Raw genomic sequence first — 21,498 nt, forward strand, 5'->3', positions numbered from 1 at the left:
CATATTGCTGCAGCAGCATGGAAGCTGCTGACCTGTGCTTTGATCACATCCATTTCTGAAGTAGGACATAGAGATGGAAGACCTCTAGGACTGGGTGCAATTAGTTGTCATGCTGTTATTTCTTCCCCTTTCATGTGAGAAGCAACCACAATGATTATTCAGCATGCAAGGATCCTCCATTCTGACAGGCTTAGAGCAGAATGGGACCCTATCACACTGCTGCTATTGAGCGTAATGGTCAAGATTCAAAAGACACTTTAGATATCAGAGTAGAGTCCATTTGTTTAAATTTTTGGCAAGCCCCCCATGCTGAAGACTTTGGATGGGGGACCATGATTTAAACACCAACTTATTTTTAGAAAATCAGGAAGCAAAGCCATGACAAAGGCTAAACTCTGGCAGGTAGTGAGGTGAAGACTACCAGCATCAGAAACTGGCTGCAGCATTTTGCACCAGCAGACAATTCCAGCCACCCCTTGCCAATATTCAACATGATCCGCTCTATGTAATGTCTCAAGCCAGCAGCTCCTTGCCTAGGTAAGAGACCTAGGCTAGGCTTCCCTTTCATGTGCAAAGAGTTGCATCTAACAAGGAGTTTATAGATGCTACTTTAATATCCAAACCAAAGATGTTGCAACTTTCTCTCTCTCTCTCTTTCTTCTCCCCCCCCCCTCTCTCACACACACACACACACAATCACTCCTGCCCAAGACACAGGCAATCCTGTACCTAGAAACAGAAACCCATGTGGCCACAGGTGGCTGAACTTTATGAATAGCTAAAGAACAATTTTTATGATGTCCATGTCAACTTACTGATCTTTGAAGATATGCTGAGCTGTCTTTTGCTCTTTTGTTTTGCCCACATCCTTCAAAGGAAACTGGGCTTTCACTTTTTCAAGGTTAGCCTGGCATCTTTCTGTCACGACTTGAGGTGTTCCCAACATGTCCAGGAGGTGTTTTTCAATAGGGGGAAGAGGTGCATCGGGATGGAACGCCTTATACTGTAGGCACTAGTAGGGGAAGACAAAGGAATTAGTGATTTTCAAGTCACTAAACGTGTGGACAATACAAGTGGTATGGTTTATCTTCTAACAAGCAAGGAATTTTTCAAGAACGTGGGACAGTATTTGTGGCAGAGAAGTACAAAAATCCTTTCCCATGAAAGGCAATTTGTTGGGATTAGATAAAATTACAAAAACTAGCTTGAGGTGAAAGGATTCGAATATAGTATATATACACTGACTTGTCCAAAGTCTGCATGGAACAGAATTCCATACCAGACTGTTACGATTCAGAAATACTGCAGTGACAGAACCAAACTTAAATCTTAATCTTTACCAAATTCTATTAAGTGTATAAAACCCAAATATACAAAAAGCTGGTTGAAAAACCTGCTTAACTCAAGCTTACATCTGCATGCCATAATATCCAATTTCTCTACAGCAATTTCTAGGATGCAGCCCAACACTTTCACTAGTGAGATACTGAATTATTTTAGGCTGCCCACACATTTTCCTGGGAGATCAAAATAAATAAATGATGAGGGTCCACGTATAGGTTATTCTGCTCTAAACCAGGTGGAAACAGCATTTGTGGGAGAAATACTACATTATTTAAGTGAGCTGCTGCAATGTTTGCTTCCTGATACCAAAAAACACATGAATATGGCTCGGTGTCCCCAATCCACATAGCTAATTTGCAAAACCCCCAAAGAACTAGCCAAACTAACTGAAAAAAAACTTCTTGCTCTATTTCTTATGAGGCAACTGAGGATACAGAATTGTTCACTGCAATAACCAATAATATGGAACTAGTTTTACTATATTACATTGTCACACAGTTCTTTTTTGCTAGGGCTAACAAAACAGAGAAGAAATATTTGAAGAAAAAGAGTCTTTTTAGACAATGGTGATGAGACCATTACCTACCTGGTACAGTCTTTGGAACTGGGGGTTTGGAAATTTGTTGCTTTTGAATATATCCTTGGTTGTCCCTTCACTCTCATCCTCATAAACCAAGCTCATGGAATCAATCAGAGAGCCAACTGCACACAACTGATCCTCTGGGTCATCAGATACAAAGAAATATTCAATACACATTCCAGAGATAAAGCTATTATAGAATTTTCTCTTTCTGGAGTAAGGCAGTAATTCCCTGGACGTGCCAATACTTCCCACTTTAGCCACACAGTCACAAACTGGCAGTGTCCTTCTGAGATGTATCTCCTTTCTTGCATATGTATCACTTGCAGCCATCCACTTCTGTAAAGCCGGCATGGTGCGGCAGTTAAGAGTGTGGGCCTGGGACTCTGGCGGCCTGGGTTCTAGGCCCTGCTCAGCCATGGAGCCAACTAGGGCACTTTGGGCCAGTCACAGACTCTCAGCCCAACCTACCTCATAGGGTTGTTGTTGAGATTGAGAGGAGGAGGAAGAGGAGAATGATGCAAGCCACTTTGAGTTCTTTGTAAGAAAAAAAGTAAAAGTGCAAACTCACCTGTTGGTGTATACTTTTTATTGTTTTTCAAAGAGGTAAACAAGTATTGCCTCAAATCTTCCATATAGGGTAGCTGCACATATGCCAAACACTAAAACAAAAGGAGGGTGATGTTAAGAAAACTGAAACAAAAGTTTATTGTCATACCCAGTTGCAAGGCACTAGTAGACTCATTCTAGATTAGTACCTGTTTTGTTTGTTTAAAAATAATATTTAATGCAGATATATATGTGGATGTTGAATTTCTTGGAGTGTGATTCCACCCCAAACTTGACCTCTCCTTGTCTGTCTTTCTGCAAGTTAAAATAAGCTCCCAACAAGTAACTAGTATTTTTCTCCTTTTGGAGACCCACCAATTCCTCACAGTAGCCTGTCAGCTTGTTTCATACAATACTTCCAAACTGTGGCCACTAGTTTGTCTCAACATATGCAGACATACTTGCCTTTATACACACTTCTCAGTCATATTACATCTTTTAAAAAAATCCTTTCCTCTTCGATATTTCTGCTGTCAAAAAACAAAGGGATCTCTCCACCGCAACTTCAGTTCCTGCTTAGCCAAACCAGTATGGATTGCAAACATTCTCCCATATGTATCATTACTAAAAATGGAAGCTGCAGAAATGGCAAAACCATCTGCAGACTTCTGTGTATAATCTCATTTTTTGTGGAAGGTAGAAATTTCTTCAGTGAAAAACAGCAACAGCATATAGATTTTTTTAACTGCTCTGAAAACTGTGCCAGGTTCTAGGTGCATGTACATCACTTCTCCTAATAACAAGGTCTAGAAAGTTGTTGTGAAACTGTTGGATTAAAGTTCTCAGTTTTCCAAGATGTTTCTGACAGAGTTTACACTACCCGACCCCTGTAGGAGAGAGGACTGAATATACATTATGAATGATATCATGATAAAAAGATTACCTCATAGTCACTCTTAATTAATGGAAAGGCTGCTCCAACCTGTGGATTAGATCTTCTATCATAAACATAACGCACTATAGCCACCATATCTAATTCTTCCAATGCATGAATCAGGGAGGAAAGAGCCACGGCTGCAGCCTTTCAAAGGAGAGATTACATTATAAATATGCATCATTCAAGCCCAGCAACCACACGATTTACAAAGGACTGAAAAGACAGCAACAGTTCTGTTTTTAATTTGGAGTACTGTTTCAAAATTCACCGCACAGGAAACAGTGGCAGTGTACAATTAGACCACAAGAGACATAACAAAATAAAGCACCAACTTTAGGTCATATGGTGTAGTACTGTTCCAAAACAAAACAGGGCTAGATAGAAATATGAACTACAAAAACACTTCTGTGATATTGCTTCCCTTAAGTTTCTGTTAAAAGCAGACAGAGATTCTGGTTTTTAAACAAGATCAAGTCTCTGGAGTTATAAAGTGTACGTCCATCAACCGCCTAATAATATTGCAGGAGTTTGAGGACAGTTTATGGAAGAACTGGCTTGGAGTGTTTTGTATTTCTAGGACCACAAAGCTGACTTGCAGGGGCTAGGAAAAAACTCTGGTACCCTTCAAATTTCTCCATTCATTTCCCTGATACTCATATAATCCTAATACACAGCACAGTTAGAGCAATGGGTGGGGCAGGGAAGCAGGCACAAATAACTGGAATGCAATTGTGCCACACTGCTAGTGGTATGAAATAAATGTATGATTTCCTCAGTAAGAAAGACACCCAACTCACAATTTCCCAATGCTATTTGCAGTGACCTTTTAATCTTCACCCCACCCCATCATCAAACTCCATTCCCCCTGCAAGTTCAAACTTTATATATTTGCTATTTTAAAACATTAAGGATAAGGAATTGTTTCTGTATGCTTCTATTATATCCACTTCAGCAAGTTTCAATTTTTTAAAAATGTACAAAAAGCAGCTTTTAATTCGAGGACACTCAAAGGTCTAAAAATACAGCAAAAATCTAGCCAGCATCAAGCTTCAAGGCTAGTTCTTTTTCTCACCTCATCATCCTTTGCTGGAAAGATTTTCAAAACCTGATTCCCCATGTAGTGATGTTTCAGGATCTGTAAATGAATGTTTCCAGAAAGTTAGCTTTGATCTTTTTTATAGTTGCTAAGGCTTCTGCACCAGCGATTGCTTTTCGGTTCACTTTTAGCATTCAGAACTTAGGTGCAAGGTTCTCCACATCTCTCATCAGTTGACTTCACATCTCATAGATTCCCTTTCATGCATCGGCCTTCTTAGTTTTTCATTACTGCTCCCATTGTGCATTCTAACCATAGAAGCAATTCGATTATAATGTGCTCAGTTTCCAAAAACCAGCAATGTTCTGCTCAAACTTATGAAACTGTTTTTTTCATTTTTTTAATGTGGAAGAAGGATGCAGGAAAGATACTAGGAGTGGGGGGAGAGCAGAGGGAGGGAGAAAAGGCTCCCACCCACCTCTGGCTCTGACCTTGCCAGTACCAACAAGCAGCCTCTGACCGACTACCTCTAGGGTAGCTTAGACAAGAGAGGAAATAATAACAGTTATGCTTTAATTAAAGCATCCCTCCCCCATTCTCCGAGCAGCTCTCACACTCTGAAAAAAAAAAACTGATTCCTCTATAATCAGACATCTAAAGCTAAAATATTCTGTCAGAACCAAGTTTTTCAATGGCTGGGTGGCTTGGCAGAAATGCAATATATAAAGGAAGGAAATACATGAATCCATGACTGAATGGGACTTAAGTCCAAATATCTATAGACCTGCAAGCTTAGTGTTCAAAATCTGGTGCTCCTCGTTAGACCCATTATTCCATGATGCTTTGTTAATATGGCTCCAAGCTTAGAATGTGAACCGTAATGGTGATCCGGATTCTGTGAACTATCCTAAAAGAGTTAACAATGTGCCAAGGTGGTACAAATGTTGCAATGACATGGGCTGAATTACCCAATCTCTATTACACAAATGCTTTCTTATTTCCAGAGTTCATTCTGCAGAGTTCACCTAATGCATTCTTCTACTACAGTGTGGATGGAGGCCTCAGTCTCCAACCACTGCCAATCTTATTCAGCAACTCTGCTGCCTTCTGAGATTTCAATAAAAATAAATATAAACATAAAAACACACAAGCCACACTGCTCTGATGGTAGCAAAATTTAAATGTTCTCCAGGCATGAGAAGCATGGAATGCAAGCAGCGATTTAAAGTGAGCAAACGAGGAGCTGATTCTGACAGCAGCTGTCTTTGCTGCCCTACGTAGTCATCTTCTTTGCAGCTTATCTGTACCGTCCTGCTTTGTCCTGGGATACATTTCAAGTTAATCGGAAACTAGCCTTGGAGTTGAACTATGAACAGTCTCCATATGTATGGCTGTACCTGAGATGACCTGCTGAACCCCAAGACGGCAAAACATTTTCCATCTGTCCTGTATTTCATCTGCTCTTCATCCACTTTAGAGAAAGGGACTATATCACTTCCATATCGAAATCCTACGGGACAAGAGAGTCATTTCCTATGTTAGTAATGGTTCAGTAAGACAACTTCACATGGAAATATCACAGGCCTAAATGGGGTGTGTGAAAGAAGAAAAACAGCACTGCAGGAAAATACAAGTTGGCTGGGGGAGCAGTCACACACTGAGCATACATACTACCTTGAATTCCTGGCAAGAGAAAGCAGCAGGCAGGCATTCGTCCTCAGCCAGCTGGAGTTACACGTTAAGCCTGCTGCTTGCTCTCCTTCAGCCTGTGGGCAGGGAATAAATTCGGCTTAGAAAGCAAGCACTTTGCAGTGTGTGTCCTCCTGGCTCAATCCCTCAGCAGGGTGGAGGGGATGGGAAAACTGGCACATTTCCTCTAGTCTCCATCCCACCCAACAATCTTTAAAGGCTGCTTTCTCCAACCTGTTGCTTTCCAAATATTTTGGATTGCCATTTCCAAAATTCTGGCCATTGACCATGCTGGCTAGAGTGCGTGGAAGCCCCAAATACAGGCAGGGGGGCAGAGAAGTTGGAAAAGTTGTGGTGCAAGCATTTCAAGTTGTGGAGCAAGCATGGTTGTCCTATCAGCCACACACGCTTTAAAAAGATTGGGTGGGAGGGGTTGGGCTCAGAAGGCATCCTTCCTCCAAAAGGTGTCCTACATGTTGCATCTAATACTCATAGTTTGTGACTTTTAACACCCCGATAAAGCTTCTGCATAATTAACAATGTATCCATGAATCAAAACAATTTCAATGCTCTGGTGCTTGGAACAAATATCAAATTAACATTCTCTATTATAAATGGTGTTTCTGCTCCTTGTGCCTTACTGTATGCTCGCACCAATAAAGCAAATCTGAAGCTTGCTCAGTAAAGACACAAAACCACTTTTGGGTGCGTGTCTAGTGTGTGTGCAAATCCAGAATCAGTGACATAAAACTCTGCAGAACACTTGATGTAACATCCTCTGAGGATTTCACAGAGTGAAATGCCATGTTAAAGATGCACTAATGCCTTATGAAAAACCACAACACTTCTGTGGCGAAACCATTCTGCTGAGCAAGTGTGCATTTTCTTTATTTTTGTTCCTTTATCATATACTCTCCTGAAAAATTGCATGGCTGACACTTTATTTGAAAGTTCTGTGCGCCACCATTTTATGTAATGCCCAAGGTGGCTTACTATTAGATCAAACATAATAAATCAGCATTAAAACATTTAATATGAAAGCACCAAAATTAAACTACTAATCTAGAATACAGAAGTAACAATGATAAAAAAAATAAAAACACAGCAGTAATAATAGTTCCTATTGGTAAATGCCTGCATGAATAAAGTCTTAGCTTTTTTCCGTTCCACATTTCTTGGTGCACATTTCCTAATCCGAAGTAATGTTCTCCTCTAGGTGCAAACTGTATTATTATATTCCTGATAATACTGCCAAAGACTGAAGACTATGGGTCAGGTTGGGTGCAATAGTGGCAAATATGGAGTTGATCTTACAATCTGCTGTTGCACACACCAGGTGCTTTCTGTGACCGTTTTAGATAAACTCTGTGGCCATTTTAAAGCTGCCTAGGAAGGCCTCAGCAATTATAGGCAGCCTATAAATACATGTAGGGTTAAACAATCTCCTTCTTGCAGCACTGAACTATGGCTTCTCATTATGTCTGATCTAAGCCAGAGAGAGTACCTGAAAGAGGGTTGAAAAAATAAGCATAACTATTTGTTTCTAACAAATAGGTGTTAATGTTCTTCCAAACTCAAAGCTCCTCCTGGAAAATCTTGGCATTCAAAGCAGAGAAATCATACCTTGAATAACATCCTCTTTCTGAATTTCAGTTTCATCATCATCATTCAAGCAGTAAACTGTTTCTTTCTGTATATCCTCTCTTTTGTGAGTTTTGGCATCCACAACTGTCCAAGTTTTTTTCACTTTCTCTTCAGTGAACTTGACATTAGATTTTAAAAGAAGACATTTAATTTTAATTTATATATGCAATTTTAAGTGCTATTAAACACTGACCTCCAACTTTGCCTCTTGGGAAATAGCAATCCATTTACAATGTAAAAGTAAAACCCTCCTGAACACATGAAATGTCCTTCTCAGGTGCACAAATCATGGCATGACAATTGCTGGGATCAGACAACATGAAAAGCCATGGTGATGATTTATCATTATTGGTCTGTCATGTCATCTGAACTCAGTTGTGGCATTTCACCATGGTAAGTTTGGTCTTTAGAAACTATGATAAGAAATAATGGTTTGTTCTCTGGTTTCTCTGCAGCACTGTGACTAGTCATGTTGTCCGAACCCAGAAGCATGGTTTCCACAGTCAAGGTATGTAACTACTAGAGTTCTCTGGAAAGAGTGGCAACTGCAGGCACCTCTCCAGCCATCTAGCCTCCATGTACGTACCAATGAGGAGCAGGCAGGAAATATAGGTAGGCAGCGATGCCCCTTAGGATTAGGCGCAGCAGCTGGCAGGATATATGCCAACAATGGGAGAGGATGGAAACCATGATAAAGCAGACGGAGTAGGGCGGATGGAAACCATGATAAAGTAGAGAGCTGCTTGTTGTATTGTGTGAATGTAGTCAGTGCTTCCAACATTCATTGATTACAAGAGACTGATGACATAACATCACTATTATGAGAATCCTAAGTATGACAAGTAAATGATTTTTTTATCCACTATGACAAGTTCCTGAAGAGACTTCATTCTTACTGGGTTTATCTAACTGCCAGATATGAGTTATCACTGTGAATGAGGCATTCAGAAATTAGATTGTGAATTTTAATATAGTATTTCATAACATGAAAAATGACCATATTTTCAACTAACTAATCCATGATGTAATGTCTCCCTTTCTATTAGCACCCAATTTGGCATGTGTCAATTAACCTAATCCTGAAGTAAAGCTGCAATGTGGTCCAAAATACTTACTGATTTATAGCCCACAATCCTTATAGACAATTTAGAACCAATTGTAAGCAGGCAGGGCCAAGGCATGGGTGTCCGTTCAACCTTCTTGAATACTGAAAGCCGCTCCAGGCTCTCTCTGAATGATAAAACAAATAGGAAAGCTATTTGGTGAGGCACCATAAAACACTCAACCTAGAGTGCAAGTACAAAACTGCCTGTTTAACAAAATTATGGTCTAGAGTAGCTTTCCTGAGTAGTTTTTCTCTTACAGAAGGGATCATGGGACAGGCTAGATGTAACCACGTAGGTCTGAATGCAGTTAATGCCTCTGTGCCCTGGTTTACCCATGTTCATTGTACAGACCACACCATATGCAGGCAGAACATCCAAATGGGCTCAAATACAAAGCTATTCAGCAAAGCCTACTCATGAATTCAGCTATGAGGCATCAGGTCACGGACATGAACACATGAAACAGCTCTGTGACATTAAGTCTGACAAACTCCACAATATTCTAGCATTGCTTCTACAGGGATTAAGATTCTGCTGATTTATGTACCAATTGAAGTTTAAGTCTTGTTGTACCAGCACAAATGTGTTGGCCCATTCCACCCAAACGACAGTACTAGTTCAAACATGTCATTATGCTAATACTGCGGAAACATTATATCAGCAACAGGATATTTGAATATTGTATTCCTGGAGGTTTTTCGTTCCACACACATTATGTCCCTACTTAATCTCTGCAATCATTTTAGGGAGCGCTTCTAAGGGTGCCATATGCTCAGCAGCACTCGTAGAAGGGCATTTAGCGAGGCAGCACCGCCTGCCCCTCTTTACCAATTAACATTTGACAGGCCCCCACAGTGCTGGCATTCAGATGTTTTCTTAAAACTCTTCTCTTCACACAGGCTTCTCTGAAATATGACCCTGAGAGTTATGGCTGAGTGTGCTGAACTTGTTTTTATTATTACGTTTTCTGTTGCTTTGATGCCATGGAATTTTATGTCAGTTGCTTTGCTACCTCTGTGGAAAGTGCCATAATGAAATTATTTAATTGAATAATGAAATAAAATAAAGCTTGAGATGGGTAAAAACAGCTGGATGACAGGATGTGAGTTGCAGATAAAAGAACAGGGAGTGATGTGTGTTACCTTCTCTTTTTTCCTAAGAGAAGGAGTGGGGGGGGGGTGGGCAGGACACTGACCTTATGAAAATTTTGAGTAAGGAAAGCCTGCTTAACTACACTCCTAACAGTCCTGTGCAACCAGAAGTGGTTCCGCATTAAAGGACCTTCACAAGAATTTGGCAGAACTAATTACGTGATTGTACTCCAGGGGCGTCAAGGAGATCTAGGGGTTGTCACTGACAAAACCATAGCAATAAATATTTTTATAGCTGATATTTTTATGACTGCTGGTTTTACTACTGATTTTATTAATTAGACTGCTGCTTGTTTGAATGCTGCCTTGTGTTATTTTTTCCCAGAAGAGTTTGCTTTTGACATGATTCCTGTACTGCTTTGGTGTGTTGTTGCTGGTTAATTTATGCTGTGAAGTTTATATAAAGATGTTGTATTTTTAGTTATATTTATTTTAATTTTGCATATTGCCACAAGTACATGAGCATAAAGAGGCAACTCAATATTACTTAAAAAATAAGAAGCACTTCCTTTCCTTCCCATGGCTTCTCTTCCCAAACCATACCCTCTTATTGCTCCTTCCAAGATATTAAGCAGAATTCTGGATATGCTGCTGAACATCTAGCTTTGCTTATGCAGACCTATACAGTAATTAATAGAATTACTTCCAAGTAAAGGACGACTATGCTGCCAGGAAATTGCACAGCTCAAATTATACAGAACTCTCTCTGGGCATACAGTTTATACTTTCCTGTGATTGAAACAGTAATAACAGAAGCTGCAACAATCCAGGTTTACCTGAAAGTGTAAATGTCCTCCAGGCCTTCTTCTTCATCTAGTGATAACATGAGTTTCTTCACCATTTGGAGGCCTTCTTTCTGCTGCTCATTTAGCCCCTTTCTTGGAAAAGGGTTCTGGTTCCTCTTAGAGGGTGCCTCACCAATTGCGTCCCCACTTCCACCTTCATCATTTGCTGGAAATGGCAAGCTAAGAATACAGTTAAAAGCAATTTCAGTGTTCTTCATTCACTAGGAACAATGGCAAAGCACTCAAATGGCTTTTCTTCTTTTAAATAGGAAAAATATGTGAATTCACACTTTATAGCCTCCTTTTATTCTGATACACTTTCAAATGTCACTCTCAAGCCCTAGCAAGCAAACTCCCATTGATGCGTATTTATTGCTGCGCTACTACTCACACATTGCATGACTTTCACGGGATATTAAGAAGGGGTAAAGTCTCCAAGATGGTGCTGAAGGAGAGCTTTGTGAATACCCTGGACCAACAGAAAGATGAGCAAGTGAGTCTTAGATCAAACATGCCCTGGAGGCAAAAATGGCAAAACTGAGAGTGTTGTACTTTGGGCATGTCATGAGAAGGCAAGACTCCCTGGGGAAGACAATCATGCTAGGAAAAGCCAAAAACAGAAGAAGAGGAGGAGGAGGAAAACTAAATGAATGATGCATTGATTCCATAAAGGAAGCCACAGCCTTGAGACAAGAACTGAGCAGGGCTGCGGACAGCATTCATTCATAGAGTCAGACTTGACAGGAGGTAACATCAACAACACATTTTTAAAGAATTCATAAATAAAGCAGACAAATCTCCATCTGCAGAAAGAGATCAAATTAAGAGTTAAGTATACATCTATGTGAGACTCTTAATTTATTATAATTTGGCAACCAAGAGCCAAATGCACAGTGGCCTAGGCCAGCCTTCCCCAACCTGGTGGCCTTCAGAAGTGTTTGGACCGCAACTCCCAGAATTCCCATCCAGCAGGGTCATTGACTGGGAATTCTGGGTGTTGTAATCCAAACATATCTGGAAAGCACAAGGTTGGTGAAGGCTGGCCTAGGTTATATGTCAGGGTAACCCAGAGCACTGACTATCAATGAAATTGTGAGTTGTTGTTGAATCATAGGTTGTCACTATGTGCAAACTCTGCACTGAGATATAATGCTGGGTTGCAAATCATGAAGAACCCATGGGTAGAGAACCCATGGATTGTTGTTGGGTTGCAAACTCTTGGGTTGTTTGTAAGCAACCCAATGTTAAACTATTATGAAGGGTTTTCACATAACAATAACCCATGATTCATTCACATCCCATGATTTAACAACCCATGCTCAATCCACACTATAGGTTATTGTTACACACAAACCAGGTCTCTATATGAAATGCATGTCTTTTTTAGGGGGCATGCATCTGTTGTGAGCTGGTTTCTTCCCCACCCCTTTCCTTTTCTCTTCCCAACAGAAGGAGACAAGAGGCTTCTAACTACAGTCTTTGATTAAGGTAAAGCGAGTCAGAGAGGACTAGCTTTGTTAGACAAAGGAAGCATTGCAGTGGCCATTACAAAAAGACATCTGTCAAATTAATGAGCTAAATTAGAAAGAGTACAGCTCAGACTAAGAATTTGATTCCAAACTGAATCCCACTCCTCTTTTCCTCACCAAATGGAATTAGCTCCATCCTCTGGGAGGTTTCTGCTGCTTGAGCTAGAACTCTGCACGTTACTGAATTGGCTGGCATTCTTGACCTGGCACTGAATGACAGGACTTATTAAGTTACATTCCTCCCTTTCTGGCCCTCTACAATTCATAGTGTCTCCCCCAAACCAGAGGTTGTCTGCTTCTCACCAGCCACTTGGCTTACATGTCAAAGTTCACTGGATTTGATGTTTTAACTAAGTAACCATCTCAGCATGGTGAATTTTGGGAGAAGCAGTCCTGATTCCTCATAGCATCCAATCAATATCAGGTCTGACAAGAAGGGCAGAGGGAAATGGTAATTCTTTCCCATATTCCCAAGTAAAAATCCTCCCACTCCTGTTGAAGCAGCATTTACCCCAGGAAAGAATATGCTTTTGAATCAACAAAAATACATCATCTTTGGAAAGTTAATGTATTCTGCACCCTTCCAGGAATGGGGTGGCTGGGCAGAGGAAATACAGCTTTGTGAGGAAGTAGCAAGATTGTGAAGTAAAAGGGTTAAAAAAAACCCTACTACTGATGTGCTTTGGTGCTGATTCTGATTGCTTTCCCAAGACAAAGACAAAAAAGGCATGGATTTCACCAAACGTATGGTTTAGCCCTGAAGATATTATAGGAGAATCTAAAAAATGAAAATAGTGATTGGAAATATAAAGCCTCATTGTCCCCAATTAATTAACAGTTTAACTGTATGTCACAAATGGTCTGTTTTAGCCTGTTTTCTTTGGGATTGTGGTCCCATCAATTGCATTTAGCCAAATTTTAATAGCTGAGATGCAAGGATCTCAGCTTTTTGGTTTCAGCCCTGCCTTTCACTAGAAAGTAGACCTCAGAAGTTTATCCAAAATGGAATTTGGTCCTTTGCTATTACTTGAAAAAGTATGCTTCTAGCCTTGAAAGTGCATTAGGTCTTTAAGCATAAATTTCAGAAGGTAGATGACTAAATAACATTTCAAGGGCTCAGGAGACAGAGTGTTTAAACTCTGTGTAATTCTTTGCCCCTGTGCATGAGTACTAAGAGCAGAGTCAGATATGCAAAACAAGAAAAAAAGTGCAAAATGGCTTCATTTGCTTATAGATAAATAGATAGATAGCAGAATTTAGATTTTATTTGTATATAGAGTATATACAGTCCTGGTAATGGCAAACTGCAGTGCCTATCCAAAAACATTAGACATGACTATGCATTAACTGCTAATTATAGGTAGTTAATATCCTTTTTCTGAAAACAGCATAGAGAAGGAATAATATCTTTTCTGCACTCACAAAAACTGAAGCGAGATCCCCGTTTTCTTCAAGTTAGCAATGATAACATCCAGTTGATCCTCACTGAAGGGACTACTGAGATCAGTAAACACCTCAATGTGTTGTTTATTATATTTTTTCCCTCTTAGAAAAGACAAAAAGTTTCAATAGTATGAATATCAACCTGCAATATTTTGACTGCTTCTTTACAAAATATGAACTTCTATATATGTTTCTCCTGCCACATCTTGACAAAATCCATAGTGTACATAACTTACATAAAGCAGTACCTAATCTTGCCATTGTGTCTCCGCTAGTTCTGTTCTAGTGTTCATGCAAAAAGAACTTGTTCTTCTGAAAGCAACACTTTTGTGAACTCCACTGATCTGACCCATTCTGGAAACTAGCATTTCTGCTCTTTCCTGTTGCCTTATGATGCACTAACTTCTCACTGTGCTAGCAGTCAGTCTTCCTAGCAATGGGCAACACTGGATATTGCTCATTGTCTATAACTATAATACATGGAGGCTTTGCAGCTTACAATGATTGTTCTATAACGTTACCAAATATTGCTTAATTAATTCCATACTGGAGTTGTGTATTTTTATCTTCCTTTTCACAAATGGAAAGAAGCAATTCTTGTAGTGTTTAACATGAACAAATGGCTATACTCCACTTGTCGTCAATCAAGGAAGCGCTATTGAAATCAGCATCTTCTATTTCACTTATACATAAGTCAATGCAAATGAGATATTAACATTTTTATTAACATTTATTTAACATTTATTAACTGATTTTTAGTGCTGTGAGGTTGATCCCTCAAGCAACAAGGTGACCAATTAACTTGACAGAGAACTTTGTAAAGTGTCCCTAGAAAGTTTACGTGTCCAAAGTCCAAAAGTAAAAACAAAACAAAAAGAGAAGGGTGAGAAGGAAAGACCAGTGGATCTTATTTTCAATTTATTCTGTAATTGGAAACAAGCTTGTAATTATGAAACTATTTCCAAAGTTTGTCCTGGTATAAATATGTACACACAAAAACTGGTTGAGAGGTTTTACCATCTTGCACACCAAACTAACAAACCAGCATTTGACCTGAAAGCATCCAAAAATAACCCTATTTATTAAATTGTTGGGTAAAATGCATGAAGAATCTGATTTCTTGTATAAGAATTTCACTGGAAAACATCCTTCAATACTTTATAATATTTTTTTTTAAAAATCCCTTTATTGTCAATTTCATACTCACTCAATATATTCTCCATACAGCAATATCTAAAAAGGTGGCATCTCCCAAGCAACATAATGTGCCAGCATTGAAAACGACTAAGAACCATTTCTAAAATGTATATCAGAAAGATATCCATTTGACAAGGTACTTACATTGTTTCCTTTTGAAGCAAGTCCATGCACACAATGAGAGCATCGAGTACTAAGCATATTAGGAAAAGTAACAAGACAGTTTGGTAGACATTGACCAGGATGTGGTTATTATCCTATGCCAGTCCTATAGATGCAGTATTTCGTAGCACTTACCTAGTGCATTTTTGGGGCACAAAACAATTAATGAATTATCTTAGCAATACCATTACTTCCCCCATATTTCAGATTATTTAAATCCTCTGAATTCTCCCAGTTTCTAACCATTATTATTTGCGCTTCTAAATGCTATCAAAAAGAGCAGAGTAGGAAAACTCAAATCTTAATCAACTCAGTATTAGAACACAACATATACAATCTAGAGATTGCTCATGGACTCAAGCACTCTGGTGCATACACTAAACTCAAAGGTGAAGCCTAATCTTAGTGCCCAAAGGAACATACTTCTGAGGATTAGGTTGTGCGATTACATTAATGGGGACAGACCCCAACATAAGCAGGAGCTCTACATGTACCTATGTATATTTATGGAACTCTCAGTCAGCAAAGGCATGATCTAAGATTCTACCGAGAATCTGATATTGAAATCTATATGTCTCATAGAAGCCTAAATTTGTTTTGCAGTATACCTGCTGGGCATTATCCAACTTGACACAACCACCAATATAAAGTACATTGTACCAAATTCTATTGGCATTGCGAAAGAGGTCGTTTAAGCTACCACAATGTAATTTATATTAGTACGAGTGTTGAATTGGATACTTCCCCTAAGAAATAACCTGGCACTTTCACAGATTTCTTAAGTCATCTATGTACTAGGGAAACCAGTCAGATGTGTAAGGAATCCATTAGAAGGTGGGAATCCATCAGATGCCCTGAGCTCAGCTCCCCAGCTCCCTCAGCTCTGGTCTGCTTTGCTGTGGTTTGGAGTCCAAGTCCCTGGGAACTGTGGCCAGTGTTTGCAAGGCACTTGCAAGGAATCAAGCCCCACACTCTCCACAAGCAGAGGCTCTTTCCCCCCTGCACCACCACTGGCACTAGCAAGAGTGAAAGAAGGTTGGTTTCTGGGAAGTGTGCCTGCCACACCTGTGTGCAGCACCCTTTCTCTGCATCCTGCAGCCACTCCTGATGGTGAAGGTTGCAGGTTGTACAACCAGAAGTCCACAAGCATTTGCTGAATTCCCCTTGGCTTGGCTTGGCTTGGCTTGGCTTGGCTTGGCTTGGCTTGGCTTGGCTTGGCTTGGCTTGCCAGGACTGGGCTAAGCACAAGTAGAAGTCTGAGGAGGCTGGAGACATAGATTCCGAAAGGGTTTCTCTTAACCCTACCATGTACTGACATTTATTATGTGTTTACATTAAAACTGTTCATTTCTAAACAATACAATATAAAACCATAATAAAATATTGCATAACAATGAGGAAGATGGGATCATCATTGTAGGAAAGGCTGTTAAAACAACAATGCTTTCAGTAGCTTCCAAAACCACAGAAAAATTGATGCCTGTCTAATTTGTACTGGTAGACAGCTCCAGACAGAGTAGGGACTACAAATATGTAAGTTCTATTTCTTGCCATCATGGACCAGAATGCCACAATTTTAGGCACCACCAGCAGGGCATCTCCTGATGGGCACAGCAAATGAACACACAGGTAGATGTTCCGATAGTTATCTCTTAAGTATCCTGGTCCTGAGCTTTGTAAACACAATTACTCTTGCAATTGGTTTACATGCCAATTCCTGACCATTTTTACAAGGCAAATTCTCAATGCTCCACACAACTGTTATCTAGTGGGAAAAAAAATCAAGTTTCAGAAAGGATACTGTCCCCGTGTCCAGAGCCAGGCTGAATCACATTTTGCACGTCTTCCAACAAATCAAAATCTGGCAGCATCAGATGTCTGTGCACAGTAATATGCTGATACTGATCTCCACTGGCAAGACAATTTGCAGTGTTCTCTGTGCCAAACAAAACCAAGGAAACTTCATCTTTACTTTCAGCAAACACCTGGAAATGGTAAAGAGGTGACAGGGTAAATTCAAAGTCAGCAACATAACCTTTACAGCTAAGCCTTATGTACTACAGATTCATTTTCCCCACCTTATTTGCATCATATATAATATACTTAATCATATTTCAACTTAATTCTCAACTGTCAGATTGTTATGAGGGCAGCAGGTCAAGCTTTGGAAATGCTTCGAAAGGTTAGACAACACTGTTAGAAAGACCTCTCCCCCAGCAACATCTAAAGCAGTCTTAAGATACAGGTGGAAAGCCAGTGTCGGGGTGAGAGTGTTGGTTTGGGAACACAAGAGATCCAGGTTCTAGTCCCCACATGGCTGTGAAGCTCCCTGGATGACTTTGGGCCAGTCACAGACTCTCTGCCTATCCCGCCATGTCCCTAAAATGGAAAGGAAAAGAACCTTGTAAGCCACCATGGGCTTTTTGTTTATTTTTGCAAGAAGAAGAAAGGTGAGGAATAAATGCAATGCAATAGTAATATAGATTTTATCTTCTTTTTCTTTACATAGATTTACTTGATATTAAATGTGCCATAATGGAACTTAATGCATTTTCTACAGTGATTGTGAAATAAGCTTGTCCTGATTTCTCAGTTACTGAGACTTTCTCCATTTTTGCCACAAATGCTTAACTTCATGGGAAGAAGTAGGACTTGGAGAGATGTCCAGTACATATCTCTCCACTTCTTCCTGCAACTGATTTGTAAGGATATAATTACATGCTTGTTTAAAAGAAAAAAAAACTGCCTAAGTGTGGAATACTGGCAGTTGTAGGATTTTTACGGTCTACATATGCACAAGTGTGTGTGCCCTAAGAAGCTCTCAGCTTTCTAGGCTGTATATATTCTAAGTCCACAACGTTGAGAAGAGTTTACAGGCTGGTAGGCTGGCACCTGAACTGATCCCAGACAGCCTGTCATCAAGCTCTGTTGTTATAGTTACCAATTTCTCCATACCTTGTCAACTTAGCACCTGGGAGAAGGCCAGGAAGTATCTTCAGGATTGATTTGGACCAGGCCTCCATGTGCAGAATCCTTGGTACACATCATGGTAAGAATGCAATTAAACCAGCCTTTCTAACCTGATACCCAATAGGTGTGTTGGACTACAACTCCCAGCATGGCAGGCTGGGGGATGTGGAGGGTATGGACCCCTCTGTTGTGTACCAAGTTGGGCTAGACTGAACTAAACACTGCAATAAACATGGAGCTGCTACCGCAAACAACAGCTGAGACAAGTTTACACTCCCCACCGTTTTACAGCATGTTGGGAAATTTACCCATGTTCTGATATCCATGCTGTGTTTCCTTCCCTTTGCTCTACAATAATTAATCAACTGCTGCATCCAGAGGGGAAGGGGGGAGCAAAACACAGAACGGGATAACTTCAGAAGGTTTGTCAGTTCCACTCCATGTTACAGAAGGAAGAGAAAAAATATTCAACATGGATCTTCAATCTGCAACAGTATACTGTAACTTCTTGCAAGGTGCGTATGCATTTTTCCAAATATATTTTACCTGCCGCTGCACAAACATTGTTATCAGTTTCTTTGCTTGGTCAAAAGGAGACTCTTCTCCTGGTGCCGAACCACTCATTGAAAAGCCAACATCCATGCACAGCACCACTGCTGCCTTAAGAAAGGAAAACAAAACAAACTGAATTAGAATATGACTGCAATCAAAAGAGTGGAATATTGTAAGTACATATGTATAGCCCTATATGGAGATTTCTGGAGTTGCAATGCCTTTCCTCTGTAAAGTAAGTCAAGGATACCAATAAACAGTAATACCTCGGTTCACAAACACTTCTGTTCATGAACAATTCGGTTCGCAGACAGAACGTTCGGCAAAATTTTGCTTCCGTTTGCAAACTCCACATCAGGTGATGAACACCATCGCAGCCATCTTCCCTGTACCGTGACCACGTGTCAGAGCGTGTTCGAGCGGGGAAGATGGCTGCGATCGTGTTCATGCGGGGAGGATGGCCGTGTTCATGTTCTCATGAATACAAATGTGGCTATCTTTCCCACTCTGACACGTGGTCGTGGCTTCCTCTAGTCGAGATTGCGGTCACAGACTCTCCCTACAAACAATAACCTCCTCCCCACCCAATTTTCTGTCCTCCATGCCAGAAGTTGCCTCAAGCAAGGTTAGTGTTCTCTCTCTTCATACTCTACTGTATTGTACTTTGTTTCATATTTTTGTGGTTAAAATAAATACATATGGTTCAGAATGGAGTAACCTTATTTACATTGAACCTTATGGGGAAATTTGACTCAGTTTGCAACCAATTCAGTTCACAACCAGAATCGTGGAACAAATTAAGTTCGTGAACCGAGGTACCACTGTAGTTTTCAGACAGCTTATCTAGGAGTAAGCCCCACTACACTGATAGGAAATGCTTCTGAGAAAAGTAAACATCCATAAGGGTTGTATTGTCAATGTGCAATTTTAAATTCTGCATCTCTATTGGAAGAACACTGTAGAAAAATAAATGATTAAAAAGACTCCTGAAGGGAAAAACATCTCAGTCTGATTATCTTTGTAAAATGGCTTTTATCACCATTAAAATAAAGTGTTTAAAGTAGCACAGTAAAGGTTGATTGAATACTTAAAAGATAGAAGGAAAACTCCAGCGCAGACATATTTTCTCTTTATTCAAACTCTGCACGCAGTATATTAACAACTCTTATCTTTTTCATCGTTTACGATAATGACTTTTCATTCAAGCACTGTGCCATGTATACGATTGGAAATATATGCAGGTAATATGCAGTACAATGACAAAAGGTGTGTGAGTGTGTGCGTGTGTCTAAGAGAGAGAGAGAGAGAGAGAGACACTGACTTTTAGACCTCTTTAGGGTACAATCCTATACATGCTTTAAAAAAATACCTACAACTCCCAGCATGTCCCAGCCAGCTAGGAATTCTAGGACTTTTCATTTGTCTAATCATACATATAACCGTACCCTTAATACATTTTTCAAAAATAAGACATAAAACCAAACCAAAATAATAAGGAAAGAGCACGAGATAAAATAAGGCAATAGGGGAAACAGATCTCTCATTACAAAATTTAGCATTTTTTGTCATCAAGGTAGTATACACATTTCAGAGATCGAACAGCCAAAATCTGTAAACCTCCCCACCCCCCCGCACCTGCTCTAACAAGTTTTGCTTTCCGTTTTACTGACAGATTGCCTTGCATTTTAAACCTTATATTTTAACCAGTGGACAGATGGCGTGTCACACAGGCTGGAATAACCCTTAATTTGATACACTGTCCTGCCATGGTGTCCTCCTAAGCCACCGGAGGGTGGAGCCTGTCCAAACCATGCCCAGGGTGGAGGGGGCTCCCCATACCTGAGAAATAAGAGCAACCAATATGCCACTGATTCTAGAATATCTGCCACCAATGAGAATATGCAAACATGTACTAGAATTCTTTACGTTGCCTATTATTTTTGTTACTTAATTTAATTTTTATGTCCTACTTCTATCTTTGGAAACACCCAGAGCAGCTAATAATCATAAACTGTGCCAAGTCATCAGGTGGGGCATGCTCACCAGTGGACTACTGGCTAGAGTGGCACTGTTGCTGCAGAGTGGCATCTGCAGGAGTGCTCCCCACCGCTGCCACATGCTGTGCCCATGCACAAGCATACCCACCCCTCCACACACCCCACCCCCTTCCCTGCACGTATCCATGCTCCCCCACACTCAGGACTCACGTGCACAGCCAGGAGCTGCCGCCCCGCAAGCCAGGTGCACAGGGGGCATCGGTGCAGAGACCCATGCCAGGGATGGAGTGTGTTCTGTCAGGGAGCCTATCCCAAGGGTGCTGGTCTGGCCATCTGCCTGGCAAAGCTTGCTGGCAAGCTGGGCAGGAGTTGGAGGAGTTGGTGGAGCTTGGGGGGAGTTATGAGGAGCAGGGCAGAAGGCAGAAGACAACACTGGAAGGCATAGGATCCATGGGACGCTGCTGACCAAGTCCCACCATGTACACCTTACAAGCAGGGTTGCCACCATATGAGGAGACAGCTTGCTCTGCAGTAGCAGAAGCACAGTGCAACTTCAAAGTGTCAGCCCAGCACAGAGCAGAAACCAGGCAGGAGTCCCAAACATGGCTGGTTGCTGCTCCTGGAGGGGGTACAGTGCAATGTCCTGCTGCTGACAAGATCCCATTGTCACAGCTGGGCAGCAGAAAGCTGCATGCTGGCAGGGAAGAAAGGCAGGGAGCATGAAGCAGCCAATCGGAGCATGCTTGCAGCTGCCTCAGCAGTTAATAGACAGGAGAGCAAAAAATGAAAGCTGCTGCCTCTGCAGCAGCCAGAGACATTTTTGCCTT

The 21,498-nt window shown here is 40.6% G+C and overlaps 1 protein-coding gene across 1 annotated transcript in view; it reads right to left on the bottom strand.

Moving 5' to 3' along the window:
- Positions 1–21,498, bottom strand: part of XRCC5 (X-ray repair cross complementing 5) — a 49,362-nt gene that overhangs the window by 26,534 nt on the left and 1,330 nt on the right. Inside the window, exons 2-14 of the mRNA XM_044438260.1 lie at positions 18,669–18,782; positions 16,954–17,137; positions 15,135–15,183; positions 13,773–13,895; positions 10,813–11,001; positions 8,895–9,009; positions 7,759–7,897; positions 5,844–5,956; positions 4,483–4,545; positions 3,417–3,554; positions 2,496–2,586; positions 1,931–2,064; positions 816–1,012 (exon numbers count right to left, since the gene is read on the bottom strand). Of these exons, the coding sequence (XP_044294195.1) occupies positions 816–1,012; positions 1,931–2,064; positions 2,496–2,586; positions 3,417–3,554; positions 4,483–4,545; positions 5,844–5,956; positions 7,759–7,897; positions 8,895–9,009; positions 10,813–11,001; positions 13,773–13,895; positions 15,135–15,183; positions 16,954–17,137; positions 18,669–18,782 (1,649 nt within the window). The remainder of the gene's footprint in view (positions 1–815; positions 1,013–1,930; positions 2,065–2,495; positions 2,587–3,416; positions 3,555–4,482; positions 4,546–5,843; positions 5,957–7,758; positions 7,898–8,894; positions 9,010–10,812; positions 11,002–13,772; positions 13,896–15,134; positions 15,184–16,953; positions 17,138–18,668; positions 18,783–21,498) is intronic.

Source organism: Varanus komodoensis, unplaced genomic scaffold (genome assembly GCF_004798865.1).
Source record: "Varanus komodoensis strain SLA01 unplaced genomic scaffold, ASM479886v1 scaffold32, whole genome shotgun sequence".
Lineage (NCBI taxonomy): Eukaryota > Metazoa > Chordata > Lepidosauria > Squamata > Varanidae > Varanus > Varanus komodoensis.